The following is a 19,585-nucleotide window of genomic DNA, read 5'->3' as shown; positions in this document are numbered from 1 at the left end:
TTTGCAAAAGGGATTGTTGAAAACTATCTTTGCATATATTTTGAAAATAAAAAGCTATTATAAAAATCAGCATATATAGAAGCAGCTAGGCAGTACATTGGAAGAGTGTCGGGCCTGGAACCAGGAATATGACTCATTCAAATCCAGATTTAGATACTGGTTATGTGATCCTGGGTAAATCACTTAACCCTGTTCACCTCAGTTTCCTCATCTGTAAAATTAGCTGGAGAAGGAAATGGCAAACCACTCCAGTATTTTTACCAAAAAAATCTCCAGAATCACACATAACTGAATACCACCAAGGAGTATTACCAAAGAAGTCAATTATATTGAGATAAAGGTAGTATGAATTATGATTTTTGTCCCTAATTTTCACCAGGACTAATGCCTTTACTATAGGACCCTTCCTATGGTTGATGGCTGCCTGGACTAATTAAAAGATTCCAAGGATGGTTTGCAGGCTATGCTATGGAGAATCATGTAAATTCTATTTCAATTGCCACTAGAATCTCCCTTTGCATCCACCCCCCATCTCCAAGATCTAAGGTATAAAGTATCAGATTTATTTGTGCCCCCCAAAGTCTGATAGATTTATACTAATAGGTTTTGGAAAAACTGGTTCATGATGGGAATCTACCCCATCACTCAGGTAATACAAATAAAAACCTCATGACTATGAAATAAGGTTAATGTCTTCATTATGCATCAACTCTATATTCTTACCAACCTTTGTAATCAGGCCACTTTGACTTGACAACAATATATGATCAATCTTGATCTACTCTTTGCTACTCAAGTAAGAGAGGCAATGGGGCTGCCTTCATTCTGTTATGAGCCCAAAGAAACATGGGAGCCTGGGTGTGCTGAACATGCATGAACATTAGATAATTTGGTATAATGAATAGGCCGTCAACCTTAGAATCAGTAAAACCCATGGTCAAATCCCTCCTTAAACATTAACTGTATTACCACAGACAAGTCATTCAACTTTTTAATGGCTCCCTTTCCTTATTGGTAAAATGAAGGAGTTGAATCCTAAGGTCCTTCCAGGTCTAATTTTATGACCCTATGGTAGAGACTTTCCATCAAAGTAATCTCACCAAGCTACAGCTGAGGTTTGGGGGCCCAGGAACTAGAAGCTGGGGCTTGGATTCTGGCCACAGTGGAGAGGAGTCCGGGCTGTTGGGTGAAGTGTGAGAAGCTACTTCTTGCTCCTAACTCCCTTGTAAAGCCTCTCCAATTCTTAAAAAAAGCCAGTTCTGCTGGACCAAGTGACTTGTGTGAAAGTGAATCCTGTTTTTAGCTTTGGATGAAGGCTTTAAAAGCGTCCCTTCCCCCTCTGGCATGTTTCCTCCCTTGGAACTGTTAATTTGTCTCTGATCATACCTATTGGGCCCCATTCCCAGAGAGGGTAAAGATCCAACATAATCCAAAACAGCAGATAATCCAAAAGTAATTTATAGAGTATTTGACTTTGGGATGTTGCCAATTTGCCTTCATAACAAGTATTTATTGTCTACTCTTTGGCTGAGACCAACATTAAAATGAGTTTACATTCTTTGGCATGTATCAACTATTATAGGGGGTGGAGGAGAGTGGAAGAGAGAACAGCCCAAGACTATATTGGGCAGTAAGGATGGAAGCCAGTTGGGAGAGAAAAAAACAATTACTACAGCTAATCAGATATCTGAGAATGGACTGATCACAATACAGTGGGAAAAAATTCAGCACTGGGGGCTGAGGAACTGAATCCTGATTCTGTCTCTGCTACCTACTATTTATGTAACCTCCTTGGGCCTTAATTACCTCATCTGTGAGAAAGGTGGCGTTAATGGCCTCTGAAGTGCCTTCTAACTAAATCTATGATCAATTAACAAGCATTTATTAGATGCTTATGGAGAGATTTGTTGTTTAACCATTTCAGTCACCTCTGACTCTGTTACCCCATTTGGGGTTTTCTTGGCAAAGATATTGGAGTGGTTTGCCATTTCCTTATTCAGCTTATTTTACAGATGGGGAAACTGAGGCAAACAAAATTAAGTGACTTGCCCAGGTTCACAAAGTAAGTGTTTGAGGCTGGATTTGAACTTGGGTAAGTCCAGGTGCTAGTGTCCTATCCTGGGGATATTAATGATAAAAAAAAAAAAAAAAAAAAAAAAAAAAAAAACAGCCCAACCCCTGCCTTCAAGATTGAACATGTTTACAAATAGAGTGGAGAGGCATTAACTTTAATACCCTGGGAACTAGAAAGGGGACTGTTAGGAACGATAGCTCTTCCCATCCTAATCTTTCTAACAGGCACCCATCCTCACCTCCAGAGCTCAGGGGCCCTGTGACTTGGAGAGTAAACATGAAGGAATGTGGCAGATGTAAGAGGGATATTTCTGGGCCCAAGCATTATCCTTTACCTTTGGCTTATTAGGAAGCATTCATCAGATGCTGGGATCACTTAGCATAAAATCTATGGTAGGAAAGCTAAGGCAAGAGCTGCCAGGGGGTGGGTGGGCAAAAGATGCTTTGTGGATGACTATTCATTATACATCTGTAACTACTAATGCAGAGCCATAATTAGGAATTCTTTCACCTGGGGAACAAAAGTCTGGGGGGAGGACAGACTAAAGCACAGAAAACACTCAAAATGGGCCAACGGGGCATAGTGGAGGACTGTTAATTGTAGGGACAGAAGTTGCTGTGGGGAGGAAATATACTCCCCTCCATGTCAGTGCCTTAGAACAAAGACGTGTTTGTCCCACACTAGTTACAGCTCTGACCTAACATTTAACAATGAAAACCTTAACTAGAGGCTGAATAATATTTGTTGTTCAGAGGTAATCATATATTTAAGGAGATTTCCAAAGGTGTGATTACACCTCTGACTCTGTTAAACATTAACTAGGCTAACGTTGGACTGTTCTTAAACATTTCCTGTAACATATCCATGCGAATCTCTTTAGACCTTTTCTCAAAAGGCTGCCTCTGTGGAAATCATAATTGCATATATCATTGCAGAACCCCAAACAATACCAACAGCCCATCCCTCTAGAGAAACAACTATGCTATTTCCTGGATAGCAGCTATGTCACTGCTGTTTTTTATTTTATTTTTAATTAACAAGTATTTATAGTATTTTCTTTCTCTTCCAAGTTCCCCACCCCAATTAGAAAGAAAGAGAAAGAAAGAAAGAAAGAAAGAAAGAAAGAAAGAAAGAAAGAAAGAAAGAAAGAAAGAAAGAAAGAAAGAAAGAAAGAAAGAAAGAAAGAAAGAAAGAAAGAAAGAAAGAAAGAAAGAGAAAACCTTATAATAAATATGCTTAGGCAAGCAAAACAAATTCCCTCATTGTCCAAGAGTCAAAATGTATGTTTCATTCTGTATCTTGAATCCATCAACTCTATTAGGAAAGAAAGACAATATTGTGCTTTATCAGTGGTTCTCTGGAAATTTGCAACTGATCAAATATCTTAAGTCTTTTAAAGTTGTCTTTACAATGTCCTTATTATGTAAGTTTTTCATCCAGGAATATTTGCTTTGCTCTGAATCTGTCCATACAAGTTTTTTCATGTTTCTTTGACCATTTTACTTCAGAGTTGGAGGAGAGCATAGAACTCAGTTATTTCAGTGGCATCAAACATTTACTTCAATGCATAGTGACTTAGAAAACCGCAAAACAGTATCATCTGAATCTTACTGCATTTTATTAAATATCCCTTTCAACATTTTTATGGCACAATAGCATTCTATTACATTAATATACTATAATTTGTGCCCCCTTTTAGTTTCTAGCTGTTTGCCCCTAAAAAAAAGAGCTACTATATGTATTATAATTATATATATGGATCTTTTCCTCATTCTTTGACTCTTTGAGGTACAGTTGTAATATCATTGAGTCAGGGGGGTATGCATAGTATGGAAATGTTTTCAAATTGCTTCTCAGAAGGGCTGGACCAATTTACAATTCTATCCAGAGTGCATTAATGTGTGTGGTTGCTATTTGAAGGCTCCTTTTCAGTTAGTAGGGCTATATCATTCCTCCTCTCTTGAATGAAGGCCCCTCCCCATTTCATCCTCTATTAGACGATCAAATTCTAAAGATATTCTTTTCTATTCCTTTGTCCAAATCACAGGTCTACAAGATATATGATTCTTCCTTAATAGGAGAGAACTGTCTGGGTTTGGATCCCTTGCCTGCCAAGATCAGAGCCAATGGGAGGAAAGAAGTTTATAAAATAGAATTATCCAATGATAATGGTGCTATGGTCTCCTGTGACATTCATTCTGATATCTGTAGTATGACACTGGCTGGCTGGAATCATGGTAAGCCTTCACTTAAACATCACGGGGGACAAGATATCTTTGTTTCTAGCCTGGTATTTTCAAGTTTTTATTATTATTTTATTTATTATTAATAGTATTTATATTAAAGCATTTATTTTATATATAATAATATGTAATATAAAATAAAATATTGATAATATTTATTAATATTATATATTAATGGGATTTTGGATTTCTTAAGTTGGGCCCTGAGGCCTCCAGAGGGATGACAAAAGTTTGGTTCCTGCCTTCCATTATTTTGTGACAAATACCAATGGTAGTTACCATTATCCCAAAATCGTAATTATGTATTGCACTGGGAATTATATGGGGAAAATGTCACAAATAAAGGGATTTACCCTTTTTAGGTTTACAGTCTGAATCTTACTTTAGACTCTTATGGCTGTGATCACTTACACAAGTCACTTAACCCTGTTTGTTTCAATTTATTTTATTATAAAATGAGCTGGAGAAGGAAATAGCAAACTCCTCCAATATCTTTGCTAAGAAAACCTCAAATGGAATTGCAGAGTCAGAATGATTGATACCACCAAACAACAACAAATCTAAGACAGACAAAGTAAAGGAAAAACTGATATTGAACAGAATCAGATAATGTCAGAATTGGAAGAGATCTTAGAAGTCATTTAGTTCAGTGCTATCAAATATAATACATATTAATATAGAAACTTCAAAATAATATTATGTTGTTTTATTTTTTATTTATTTTTTGTTAAATATTTCTGAATTTCATTTTATCCTAGTTCCTTGGTCACAACTTGGGAGTTCTGGGGGCTGCAGGCTATGCATTTGACACCTCTGATTTCTAGGTCAACCTTTTTGGTAATGCAGTAATCTCTACAATGTCCCTAAGCAGGTGATCTACCGATATCTTGTTGAGTTCCAAGAATGGGGAGCTCACTACAGTCAATCCATCAACAAACTTTTAGTAATAATTTACTATGTGCTAGGTACTGACATACAATGATAAAAAACAGTAGTTTCTGTCCTCAGGACATTTACTTTCCATGAGGGGAAAGTGACAGAAACAATATAATATAAAAGAATGCAAAATATATACACAAAAACATGAGGAAAATCATTTTGTCAGCTTTGAGGAGAATGAAGAATTATGAATCTATTGGAATAATCCAAGCAAGAGTTGATAAGGATCTGAACTATGGTAATGGCAGTAAAAAGCAAAAAAGGGTCAGCATCCCATGGCACTGTTGGATGCTGTCATTAGCTGCAATATTTATATGAGTCTGGCCAAGTCATTTACACCTCAAAGGCCTCAGTTTTGCATTTTACAATGAAGGGACTACAAGAGATAATTCACAAGGCCCCTTCCTGCTTGATCTCATGATCCCATAGCTAGATTTTATTGTTTCCTTTGACATCTCTACCCACTGAGCCTCATTATGCCTTTGGCGTACAGAATGAATCTAATCCTCCTCCATGACAGCCCTTCAGAGAGCTGAAGAGAGTGTCCTTCCTGTCTCGAGTTGTCTCTGATTTAAATCAAATACTCTCAGACATATTAAACCCTTGAAAGAAGGCAAGGCAAAGTCTCTATCATATGAGCACACCAGAAGAAATTGCATCTGGGGTGGAGGGAGGATGCATTTAAGTTGACTTAGGAATATATATATGCTTAGATTTTCCTTAGACGCTTTTCATTTTAGTGATTTCTTTATGACTTTGTGCTCTCCTATAACTTTAGGTTGCAATCTGGGTCTTCAACAAGTGCAGGGGTGCTGTTTATGGCTCAAAGGGAAAGTATAGAAATGCACATCTTACCTGGGGAAAACAACATATATGTGTGTCAAAAGAATTTAGGGAGAAGGCCCTAGCAGTTGAAATGATCAATAAAAGCCTTATATAGAACATGGTTCTTAAATGGCTAGAGATACTAAGAAAGAAGTACATATCAGGGATTAGAGGGGACCTAGATGGGGAAGGGAATCTGTGCAAAGATGTAGAATCAAGAGATTGAATTTCATATTCATATAAGGAAGAATAAAAAAGCCAAAATATAGGGGAATATAGTGTTCTCAGTGGGGAGTAAAGTATGCTAAAAATTAGAAAGGCACCTTGGGGCCTTCTCCTAAAAGATACTTTCTGCTTCATTTAACCAATAAGCATTTATTAAATACTCATTATGTGCCAGGCTTGTACTTAAGTGTTTGGGGGACAAAGAAAAAACAAAATTAGTACCAGGCTTAAGGAAATTATATTCTAACAGGTATAGACACAGGATACAGGCAGAGTGGGTCGAGAAAAGGGACTATGGCAGAAGGGCGGGAACCAGGACCAGTGACCCATAGAGGTTATCTCTGATTGAAGGAAGGTAGGGATTCTTTGAAGCAAAGGTGAGAAGGCAATTCCAGTAATTCCAGTTATAGGAGCAGCTGGTGCAAAGGCCCAGCAGTGGAGATATTTCCTCAAAAAGTGTCTATAGATGGATGTAGACATTAGTATGTCACCCAAGTGTAGGCACACCTTCCAGGTGTATTGCCCAGGTGTAGGCACACCTTCCAGGTGTGTCCTGGTAGGTCTGCTTGGTTCCCCCTTCCCTGCCCCACCAGTCCACTAAATACACCCCACCTTCTCAGTTATATGGTCCAGACTCAAGTTAATTTTATTTCATAGAATGGGAAAAATATTGGGTTTGGAGTTTAAAAAAAACAACAACAATCTGGTTTTGAGTCCTTTGGAGAATACTGGACAAATCACTAGATTTGTTTCTAGAATGCTAGACTTTGGAGTCAGGAAAACTGGATTTCAAATCCTGCTTCAGTCACTTTTGTCACTGTGTAATCTCTGACGAGGTCAATTAATACCTCCTCATCTATAAAGCGGGGATAATAACAATACCTCCCTTTCAAGTTTGTTGTGAGGAACAAATATAGTGATGAGCAGAGCACTCATGGTTCTATGGATGTTGTTAATGAGTCCTTAAGTTGTGTTTGATTCCTTGTGAGCCCCTTTGAGTCATGGCAAAGATACTGGAAGGGTTTGCCATTCACAAGGCTGAGTAATAAGGTGAAATGACATGCCCAGAGTCACAGAGAGGAAGCATTTGGGCCACATTTGAACTTGGGTCTTCCTGACTCAAGGCCCAGTGCTAAGATCATTGCTTGGGGCAGACAGCTAGTAAGTATTGGAGGCAGAATTTGACTCAGGTTCAAGACTCCTTTATTTTCACTATTCCATTTCAGCAGTAAGATCCTCTACTATGGGGGAAAAAAGAGTCAAAGGTTGTTCCTGCCCCCTTTTAAGTCAGCTTCTCTCCCTCACCCAGCCTTGCTCCCCGGCCTTTTTCCACAGGTATGTCGGCAGGTATCTTGGGCACCAATGACAATGAGGCAGGCAACGATTTGTTGCTCCCAAATGGATCCCTGGCGGGGAACCTGGATGAATTCACTGAGGCATGGAAGGTCAGTCCCATACCCCCCATCAAGGGGAGCAGGAAACAGGTCCTCCAGCAAAGTCTCCTTACTCACTAGAAGGTGTCTCCAGGTCTCTATTAGAAGAGATTTATTGCCTGACAATATAGGGCAATTCTTTAATAGGGCAGCTAGGTGTACCAGGCCTGGAGTAGAGATCACCTGATAGAGCCTTAATGCAGATCAAAGATAGATATTTTTAAACTTGCTTATTTTTACTTTCTTTATTTGTTTATACCCAGGGCTCTGTTGCACTACCCAGTGTCTCTCTGCTAGGCTACCCCAGAAAGACCCACTATCAGAGGCAGAGGCATACAGTGAAAAAGGTGTTAGAGCATATATTGGATTACTTGCCATCAAGGGGAAGAAAATTTGGAACACAGTTTTTCAAGGGTCGATAATGAAAAATTATATATTGAAAAAAATATATATATATATACCCTTAGATTGTGTTCAATCTTGAGAACATAAATCTGCATCTTCTATTTGGATTATAAGAATGCAGAGAATGCTAGCTTTTTGCTCAATCATTTCAGTTGTGTCCCAACTGACTTACTTAAGGTCACACAGCTAATAAGTGTCTGGAGCTGATTTGACCTCAAGAAGATGACTCCAAGACTTCTACCCTCTTCACTTTAGCTGCCCCCTCAGAACATATTGTAAACATTCTAATGACTGATCTATTTAGCTAGCCCCTCCATTACTGGGGCTTCTCAATAATCATATTTACAACAATATTAAGATCCATCATGATTTATTGTGGAGAAAACCAAAGATCAAGTGACGTAGTCAAGATTATATGAGGTAAGTAGCAGATCTCGAATGTTAGAAATGGCATATTTTAAGTTGTCCCAGGTTCTTAAATTCTGGTTTTCACTAGAAATGGAACTATCTGGGGCACAAAAAAATCCAATCTTCATTAAGTAGCTGTTATGTGCCAAGCATCGTACTAGATGTCAGGAATATAAATACAAAGACTAAAACAATTCTAGCCCATAAATCTTGGATTCAAATCCAAGCTCTGATATTTATAAACTGTATGACTGGGGGGGAAATCACTTAACATCTTGGAACCCTAATTTCTGCATCTATGAAATGGGAATAATGTCTGTGATACTTATCTTACAGTATTGTGAGGAGCAATGACAGAAGCCATTATTATTCTTCGGGAACTGTTTATGTTTACCCCACTAGGTGGATAGCGAGTGCCAGGCCCAGAGAAGGAAAGCAGAGGCCTGTCTCCAGGCTCCGTCCTTCAGACTCTGCAAGGCATTCTTTCTGGATGCCCACTCTGAGCTGCGTAATTGCTTCCGAGTGGTGAGTACAGGTTGTGCTGGTGATAAAAACAAAAAAAACAAAAAAAATTAGGAAGAGGAAACACCATAGGAACAAGGAGAAGGGAAGGACCATGCTTGGTAACATAGGGACCTTCTTCCTGAGTACTAAGACCCATTGCCCCTAGTGGAATGGAACAAACAGTCTCCAACTGCAGTTATTTTTTCCACAGTAAGTTTCCTTGATCTTAATACACCAGTTCTCTAAATAGTCTTTTGATTAACCCTACACTAAGCAGATGAAAGGTCAAAATTCTTTAATTCTAAAGCAACTTTTTAAACCTGATCCCAGGAAAATGTGAGTCAGCAATACCATTCCAAGCTGGAAAAGCAAATTTAGTAAATGACAGATTCACCTCCTCCTTGCCTCCAGGTCCTAGAAAACTCTTTAATAGCCAACAAAAGGGTCTAATTTCCATCCCTTCTTTCTGTTGATCTGCCCTATTCCCCAACCTATTAGTCACTTATTGATTGACCCACAGTTAAGATAAAGTGGCTGTGGGGCATTTTATTCCAGGTAGATCCTGCGCCCTTTTACAGTATGTGCATCGGAGATACCTGTGAGATAAGTGAACTCCAGGCTGCCTGTAACGTGGTCTCTGCCTACATCCATCTCTGTGGTCGAGGCTTTGTACCTCTGGCAATTCCCCCTCGGTGTGGTAAGTACTTTTTAAAACTCTCTGAAATTATCTTTGTCTAATGGTTCCCTCACTCGGTCACTCAAAAATTTCCCATAGATGTTCCTTCCTAATTATTCATTTATAAATATTGAGGTCTTATATGTGAGACATTATGCCTGTAGCAGAAACAGAAAAATATTTTGCTAAGGAAATAAAACACAAGCCCAAATGATTGTAGATGACCCTTCCCTTGACAAATTACTTTATACACATTTTTATTTAGCTTTGTGTAAACATACATATTATTCTCTATTCCTTTTTCTCCTAGCATATAAACTTAAGGAATTTCTTTGTTTTAGTATCCTTAGTGCCTCCCATTTTGATATTTATTGAATGAATGAACTGAATACAAATTAGACTGTAGAGGGGGAAGATAAGCATTTATTAAATGCCTACTATGTGCCTTTAGCATGTTATCTCATTTGATCCTCACAACTGTGAGAGATGAGATTGTGCTCTCCATTTTACAGTCAAGGAAACTGAGACAGGCAAAAATTAAGTGACTTACTGAGGATTATAAAGTACAAGTCTTCATGACTGGTACTCTACAAGATTTCATGTCATCTTTGAATTTCCAATGAGACACAAAACTTAGCAGGCACTAGATAAATGAGGTGATGACCTTTAAGCTGAGCTTTGAAGGATGGATAGATATCAGATGAAGAGCATATTCCAGGGAGAATGCACAATTAGAACAAAAGCATAGAGACTGGAAGTTAGGGGGTGATTTCAGTTTCAATGGTTAGAGTACAAAATAGGGAGAAATCTGAGATAAGCTCAGGCTGGTTCCAATTTTGGGAGGCAATGAATGCTAAAAATTTGTGCTTTATTAGATAGCTAATGGGTTGCACTTATCCTTATTACTGCACACAAATACACTTTGCTTCGCCATATTTAACATTAATGCTTCCCCCTATCCATTTAGTTTTACATTGTCTGAGGTTACATACTTGTGTTATCAAACTTTAAGTGCCAGGGATTCCCTATAGTGTTCTTCAAATGGTATCCAATAATAATAACTCACATTTATATAGTGCTTAATAGTTTCAGAGCACTTTACACATACTACTTCATTTAACCTCTACAAAAGGCCCAATCTGAGGGCTTATGGTCATGTGAAGGTGACCCCATATTATCCAAAGGGATATCAATGAAATACAAGCCATGGAAAAGGCCTAACAATTTGGGAAGGCTTTGAGTAGGAGCCAAGCAATGGACCAGATGGTATCTGGCCAAAGAACCAAACTAGCTGAACTCAGGGAAACTTATATTGAAAAGTTGACCAATAGATAATAAATCTTGTTGACCGAAGCAGCTCATTGAACTATCTACTTGGTATGAAGGAATAGCATACACACTATTAAAACCAGAAATCATTTATAAGATTGAGCTATTTTACTTCATAGCGAGGCATCAGATAGAAATAGGCATTTAATAAAGGCCTTTTATAATAGTAATATAATAATGGAAAGGTCTTTTCTAAGATGATTTTTTTATATAGACAGCACTGAAATAGCATATAAGGAAAGTCTTAGAACTAGCTTATACCTCCAGTTATTAAATTGTCAGTGTGTGTGTGTATGTGTGTGTGTGTGTGTATTTCTTTTTGTAGAGCCAGTTATTGAATATTTACCTGCACTACACTTTGACTAATTGTTTGGCATCTTTTCATCCTATTAGGAAATGATTTTTTTCAAAGTTAGATGACTAAAGGAAGATCTAGCCTGGAATTGCTAATTTTTTAAGTTTGAAAGGATCTAAAGATATCATCTACCTCTATACATCAAGGCAGAATTATTATTAGTCAGAATAATCAATCTCCTGAAGCACTGAATATCTTCACTGGGCTAGAACCAAATATATTTTACATAATTGTAATTTTGAATAGTGTAAATTAGAATACATGCAATCATATCAGGGAATTTATTATTTGAACTAATTGGGAAGTAAACATATTATTTTTTTAAAAAGTCATTCAATCATAAAAGCCTTGATTGAATATTTATTTTCCCAGTGTTATAATACTTTTGAGCAGCTATGCTGCACTCTCACATGTGAGCCCTAAGAAGAGGACCTTATGTTTGGAGGCATTTTGAGCACCAGGATCCATCCATTCAAAAATAATACCTTAAAGCCTCCACTAATGTGTTTCCTATTGCCAAACTAACCAGAAGATGTATTATTAATTGAAATCAAAAGACATTTATCAAAAGCATTAGAAAGTAACAAAATATTCCTCTAATAGATTCTTTCCCATAAATTACAAAAGAAGGCATAAACATATATGTCCAAAGTAATACATGCCTCTGACACCTCAGAGCTGCTTCTCTCTTTCTGCAGTTCTTAGCTGACATAAAACTACTTCCTCATAGGGAATGGGGGCTACCCACCCTTTTTGTCGTTTGCTAAACTCATGGGGTATTTATTAACTCCTTGATGATGAAACCCCAGCCCACTAGTTAGAAATTTCCTTATTCACTTTAAAGGCTTATCTTTTAATCTCCTTTTCTCCTATTGCTATCTAGGGTCTTTCAGTCTAAATTCTTCCAGTTATAGTCCACAGTTTCTTTTAACTTCTAACATATTTCTGAGTCTCTAACATGGTTTATTTCCAAATCCTTCCCCCATTTTACAAAATTGCAAAAGATCTGGTTAGTGCTAAGGTGAGAAGATTCTTGGTTACCAAGGCAAAATGAACTCAAGCATATTTTATACCATATAACCATATTTTATACCAACAACCAAAATTATTCTACTTCCTACGAGGCAATCCTTTAATTGCCTATCTCATCATCTATAGATGCTAATTGCAACTCACTTTACTTGTTTGTCCCCTGACAATTATACCTATCTTTCCATAAATACTTCCTTGGAGGTCTACCCAAAATACTGGGATCCTTTCTTTAGATCTCTTGACATTGAATGGAACAAGTGGCATCCCTCCCTTTAGGTAGTGTTATGTAACTGGTCTGTCTTGTGTCCTATCTTACCTTTCTTTGATGATATCCTTTACACTATGTCTTATTTGTAATGGTTTGTAGCCTGCTTATTCCCCCATGCACCTCTCTGTCATACCGTGAGCAATCCTTAACTTTAATTTTCCAGAGGCTGGCATTCCTTTATTCATATGATTTCACCAGAAAAATATTGGTGTTAAAAATATGGGCCTTTGTTTCAAAGAGAGAAATCTGGCTTCATTTGTGATTTTCCAAAGGCAATCCAGTTCAAACAAAGTTTATGAATTGTCCATCCATTTATCATAAGACTAAAGGACACAAATGTAGTCTTTGCTCCCTTGGGATTCATAACTAAGAGTAGCCAACCTGGCTACCTACATAGAGGACATTCAGATAAAATACATATATGTTTTATATATATGGAGAAAGAAAGGTATGGTATTTGGGATAAGATCATTAAGAAAAGAGCATTAAAAATTATATTACTTCATTCCAGGTACGATCTATCTTTAGACCAGGGAAGGATACAGCCCTGTATTTCTCAGTCATCTTACCTCACCAAGAATGGGGATGGAATATCACTTGTATCTTGATACAAGTTAGCATTCCAGAGTTTTACAGTTATCCCCTCCACATCATGCCTTTCTCTGATCAAGGGGTTGGTCAGCATAAGAAATTAAATGGGAATATTTTGGAAGTTTCATGGAAACAGACAATATTGAAAAAATAATTTTACTTAGGATTGACCTACACATAGCCTATGACCAAATACTTAACCTAAATTTTACAATAAGGTACTGTAAAAACCCCATAAAAAACAAAGAAAAAATTCTGACTTTTTCTTTGGTGAAAAGTGAGGGCCAAAAAAAAATTTATGCAACTTTTCCAGATCATAGCAGTACCATACCCCTAACCCCCAAGATGTGGAAGGGCTAACTGTATTACCTGCTCTCCCAACAAAAATAAACTTGGAATCAAAGAATGATTCCTTTCCCTCAAATCATTAACAGTTATTGTTTCTTCCATAGCTTCCCCAAAAGATAGAAGTCAAGTATTACTCTCTCCCTTTATAAGGCAAAGTCAAAGAAGTCTCAGAGATATTAAATGACTTCTCTGAGTTCATTCAAAATGATCTTGAGAAATGTTCCTGCTGTTCCCTTGTGTACACAAGTCACTGGACCAACTGGCTTGTCCTGAACTGAGGGTTTGTCATAAACTTGGCTTCCAGAAACTATAGTAGTTCTACTCCATACAATATGGAGTTGGAAAGTATTTTGCACCAACACTAAAACACTATTTCCTACTTATCAAGACTTTGATAAAGCTCTTATCTCATCATCTACAGATGCAAAATGCAACTCATCCTTGTTTGTCTGCCCCCTGACTATCATCTGTATCTCTCCATAAATCCCCCAGAGGAGATCATACTCCATAACAGCCACAACAGGAGACCCCCCCCAAAAAAATAAATGTGGCAGTGTGGGATTTTGTGGTAGAGTGTAAAGGCCAAAGGATAGGAAAAGGGATTTGAGATGCAAATATCCTTACAAATGGTGAGAGCATTTGCTAGTCTCTTGTATACACCTAGGGAACATGTTCATTGTTAAAGCTCTCCTTCAATTTCATTTTTTTTCCTTATAGGTGAAGAAAGAGGAATTGGCTTTGACTTTTAAAACTTTGCTGAAATAATAATCTTTAGCCCAAGAAATCTAAACCAGGAGTTTCATTTAATTTAGTCATTTTCAGTCATGTCCAACTCTTCATGAATTAAATAGAGCTGGAGCTCTATCTTTTTCTCTGTTTTTTTTGTTTGTTTGTTTGTTTGTTTGTTTGTTTTTGTTTTTGTTTTTAACACAAGCTGAGCTTCTCAAACATGTTTGGTCTTTTAAGACCAGAAAGTACAGAAAATCAGTTTCATTTTAGTTTCTGTTCAGAAAATCTGAAGACATTGAGGGAGAGCTTGGTTGTTTAATAAGTCAGTATTTCTGACAATGTCTGTATTTCTACAAAAACAACAACAACAACAACAACACACACACACACACACACACACACAACAATTAGGGCTGCTCCTTTTCAGGCCACCCAGTACTTATTAAGTGATCACACACATGTATGGCACTTTTCTGGGCACAAATAACAAAATAGATTTAGTACTTGCCCTGGAGGAGTTTGTTTAAAAAAAAAATAAGTCTTTGCCAAACCACATACATTCACATGAAGGAAAGCAAAGAGATGTCCAACTTGGTCTTCATCAGCATTGGCTACCCTCAGGGAAAAACAGCGATAGGTTCTGAGTTGTTGCCAAATTTGTGGCCCAGCCAGCTGGGTCCTAAAATCAAGAAATAAAGGGCTTAGACTTAGGTTACTAAATTTACCTGTTACATGCCCAGTTAAATCTCCTACAGTTGTCTCAACTTTCAAGTTCTATCTTTTGCCATTTTCTTGGACACATCTATATTGTCAGAGTTCTTCTGGCTTCCCCTTTTTCCTTCTGTTAACCATAGCAAAATTTTTAAAGTCATAGCTGTCTCCCAATTAGTTGTTGAAAAAAATTGATAATGGATACATTCCCTGATTGTATCCAAGAAGATGGCAAAAGTATGAGATAGGAGTTAGTATAACTGTTCAAGACTTAGCTGTGCATACAAAAAAGCAAATTTAGCACCTAGAAAAATTATCAGGAAGAAAAAAGGAAATTCCTCTGCCTAAAGCTGGGATGATTTCTGGTTCTATTATTTTATCATCAACATTTTTTTTGTCAGTTCCTCTAACAACTTTATTTCTGAATCAGCATGTATTACCTTCAGTATTTTTTTTATTCGTGATCCCATTTAGGATTTTCTTGGCAAAAATACTAGGGTGATTTGCCATTTCCTTCTCCAGCTCATTTTACGGATGAGGAAACTGAAACAAACAGGGGTAAATGACTTGCTTGCCCTGGGTCACATAGCTAGTGTCTGAGACCAGATTTGAACTCAGGAAGACGTTTCTTTTTTTTCAACAATATTTTTTAACAACATAAATTTGTGCCACAAGTAAGCCAAAGTTTGGGAGGAGGGAGGAATTATATTTTAAATCATATATATGTACATATATAACACATATATACATATATATGTAAGTATATACACACATACACATATACTGATGATATAATTGTAATTTGTTGTTTTATGAGTTGCAAACCTTCAGAGTTTTATTATGCAAGGAACACTGCTGGGGAAAGGTCCATCCATCTAACACGAGCCCTAGACAACCACAGCCCATACTCAGATCTTCACTATCTTTTATGTGTGTCTCTCAGTTTGACCCTAAAATAGAAAACATGGTAGAACAAGACTACAATCCCAAAATTACAAAGAACCCAATTACTTTTAGGGCATGATCTGAAAAAAGTGATAGCTTTGTGTCATTTTTGTCAGATTGATGAAGGATAAGGAAAAATAAATGAAAGGTAAGTTCAATCACTTCCTTTAGGATACTGCAGGATCATTTAGTGTTTCTGGGAAGTGATTACTCCTCAGAGAAAAGGATTTATTCAAAGTGAGTCTATTTCCTCACTGGCCTAATAAGATTGAAACTGCAATTTAAATACAGTAAGCATTCAATATTTCCTCATTTTTAAAAATGGAGATAAAATGGGTTATTCCCTAAAAGGGTCTTTTATTTCTAATATCGTATTATTCTATGAGTTTAAGCCCTTGGTACCTTGACAGTACCCTCTCAATCTGGATTTATAGGACTGAGAAAGGAGAAGCATAGGAAGAAGGCATCCTTTAGGGACATTAAGACTAGTTCACATAAGTAGTAAGTTATAAAGGGGAGATTTGAACTCAGTTCCTCAAGTCCAGATTTGTGATTATATGTCATCTTCATTGATTTATTTGGCTTCAGTTTTATAGAAGTAGCTTCATGAAGGTGTTATTGAGAAGAAAAAAGTCTCAATTCCCTTAGCTCTGGATTGGATAACTTTGACAATTCTTTCCAACTCTAGAGTAGTCATTCCTTAAAAGCAAAGACTTTGTAGTCTTCATGCTTACACTGAGTATAATAGAAGATTTATGAAGGCAAAAGAAGATAATTTTGGGATGCATTTGGCAGAGTGCAAGATGCTAAGGCCTGTCAAGACAAGGTTTGTTCCTTCTGCCCTGAAGAAGGGCCTCATTTCTATTTTCTCTTGCAGCTTAAGATTCTGCTCAGGGCTGCTCTGGGCCGACAAAGGAGAGCCAGCTCTTTCACCTTTTGACAAGTTCTAGCATCCAACAACCAATGGCAATCTTGTAGAGAATCATCCCTAAGAAGGGAGAAAATGCATCCCCAGGACACCCAAGAAAATGAAGAAAATATCTAGCACGCTAGCCCGTGGCCTGCTGAAGGGGAGCCATTTATTGTTTTAAGTAGTATGGCCAAGGACACATAGTTCTCTCCAACAGGTTTCAGTGAAGGTCTTCTTCCTTCACTGCAAGAGCCTAAGACATTAGGTACTGTAATGTTCCCTATTCTGGCCCAAAAAGCTCTCCTCTGACAGTTCAGAGGATTTGTTTTACTCCAGAGTGAAGAAGAGAGAACAATATGCTTTGGCTGGAAAGACTACTTATTCATTGTCTGTTTAGTGAGCACTTACTACACAAAGCATGGTAGTTCTGAATCAGTTGTGTCAGCTGTAAGGAAGTCTTACTATTAACTCAGGTTTCTTCCAGATGTATTTTATCATCAAATTCTATTTTATGATTGGCTTAAAAAACCATCCAATTTGGCTTCCTTGACCTTAGCTGTCCCAACTTCTCATTTCCTACCAGGATTGAGGAGAAATTAGGGTTGCATTTTGCTCAGGCAGCCATAATATTTTCAAAAAGTGGAGATCTTTTCAGATTTTCTTGTTATTAAGCTATTTTTTTAAATTACTGTAAATAAACTAGATTTAAATTTTGAGCTTTGGTGGGAACAACCTCCTGAATTAATATTCCTGGGTAGCTCTCAAGTGAATGAGCACTTAGTCACGGGTTTTCATAACTTATTCTGGCCATGACATGGAATAACAGGGTCCTGATTTATACTGTAATCAAAATTTGTGAATTTGATTTAATGTAATTTCTTTAATTTTGTTACTTATTAATAAATTTGGTTGAATCCAATCAAATCACTTGTTTGTTTTGGGGAATCTATTACTAAATCCACCAGTAAAAATAATTTAGGTTTATGTGGTACTTTGAATATATTATTAAACCGGATTCTGAAACCTATGTAACCCTTTTGTTTTTAATAAATAATTTAATAAAATACATAGAATTATAAAGAAAACCACATGTCAAAATATAGCTATCAATTATTAAAAGTTTATGATCTCCAAGTTATGAACTTCTGTTTTAACTATCTTAAATCCAAAGTAGAGAGTATTATCTCTCTTTTACAATGATGAAATCAGCCCAGAGAGGAAAAACATCTCAAGATCACATAGTTAGACTAGTAAGTGGTAGAGTTAAGCCTCAAACTCCTGCAGGATTCAGGAGAATTCAGCATGACATATTACTGGAGTACTGAAGAAATGGCCTGGCTTCAAATCCCTGCTCAGATATTTACTAAATATATGATCCTAGTCTAGTCAGATATTCAATTTCCTCATATGCAAAATGGAAATGGAGGAAAGAGGACTGGATTTTGATGGCTTCTGTGGCTATTTCTAGCTATAAATCTATGGTGCTATGATTTAAGTCTGTGTTCTTTCCACTGTCATGCCAGGGAAATTTCACTTTTGTAAAAATTAATTATAAATGAGCACTCATTCCACTGTGCCCACTTAAGGTCATGCTTTCAGAATTTAAGATTTCAGGGCAAAGAGAATAATAGGCTTTAGGCTTTCTCAAGTTGCATTTCTGACAAAAGGCAAGGGACCATTTGGGATTGCCTTTGTTTTCACTATTAACTAGTTATCATTTAGGAGCTCCTGCTTTCCCCTTGGCACTTAAAAGATTAGCTGGAATTAGTTTACTCACTTATTGCTTAGGGTAATACGGTGAATAAGCCACCATATGGTACTCCTAATAAAGTCTGCATTACCAGCTCAAGAAAACCATAGGTACAAACAGAACTAAGTCATTGTAAATTCTGAGTCCCCTTTTCAATTCTTATGCATATATACAGACCCTTTCAGTGCTTCAACCCAGGCTAGTCCAAGGATGAATATACCCAGAAATAATTCACCATTTATCACATTTGAATCCTAATCCATGGAAATTCTAATCCCTAGACAGAAGGAGGGACATTTAATTTTTTAAAAATTAGATGTTTAGATCATTAAGGCTTTTCCTAGACAGAATTTAAAATTTCAAGTTCTTCAAATCTGTCATTTCATTTTAGTCATACCTGATTCTGTGACCCCATTTGGGATTTCCTTGGCAAAGATAATAAAATGGGTTTGTCATTTCCTTCTCCAGTTCATTTTACAAAAGAAGAAACTGAGACAAAGTTAAGTCACTTGCTAATGATAGCTACTAAGTAGCAGAGGCCAGATTTGAACTCATGAAGAGTCTTCCTGGTTGCAAGCCCACCACACAACCTAAGTGCTTCAGATCCTCCTCACACCACAATGAAAACAAAATGGACTATGTTATCTTTGGTCTTAAGTTGCAGAGAGACATGTATATACAAGAACAAATTACAGGGCATTGTCATCATTCTAATGATTCTTTAAAATTTGCAAAGCATTTTCCATGTTATTTTATTTGATCCTTATAACAGGTCTATGGAGTAAACGGTCAGATCAGGATTCATGTTAGGCTTGGGATGTGAAGGATAAGCAGATTTTAGACAGGTGGAGAGAGGAAGAGAAAGGGCAGGAGAAATATGAGAAG

The 19,585-nt window shown here is 37.1% G+C and overlaps 1 protein-coding gene across 1 annotated transcript in view; it reads left to right on the top strand.

Moving 5' to 3' along the window:
* Window positions 1-17,869, top strand: part of LOC141550295 (uncharacterized) — a 155,855-nt gene extending 137,986 nt beyond the window's left edge. The window contains exons 69-73 of the mRNA XM_074280791.1: window positions 4,122-4,311; window positions 7,642-7,751; window positions 8,955-9,077; window positions 9,612-9,753; window positions 16,918-17,869. Coding sequence (XP_074136892.1) covers window positions 4,122-4,311; window positions 7,642-7,751; window positions 8,955-9,077; window positions 9,612-9,753; window positions 16,918-16,922 — 570 coding nt within the window. The 3' untranslated portion in view covers window positions 16,923-17,869. The remainder of the gene's footprint in view (window positions 1-4,121; window positions 4,312-7,641; window positions 7,752-8,954; window positions 9,078-9,611; window positions 9,754-16,917) is intronic.
* The last annotated feature ends 1,716 nt before the right edge of the window (window positions 17,870-19,585 follow it).

Source organism: Sminthopsis crassicaudata, chromosome 1 (genome assembly GCF_048593235.1).
Source record: "Sminthopsis crassicaudata isolate SCR6 chromosome 1, ASM4859323v1, whole genome shotgun sequence".
Lineage (NCBI taxonomy): Eukaryota > Metazoa > Chordata > Mammalia > Dasyuromorphia > Dasyuridae > Sminthopsis > Sminthopsis crassicaudata.
Note: the sequence above shows the minus strand (reverse complement) of the source record. Positions and strands in the feature narration are given on the sequence as shown.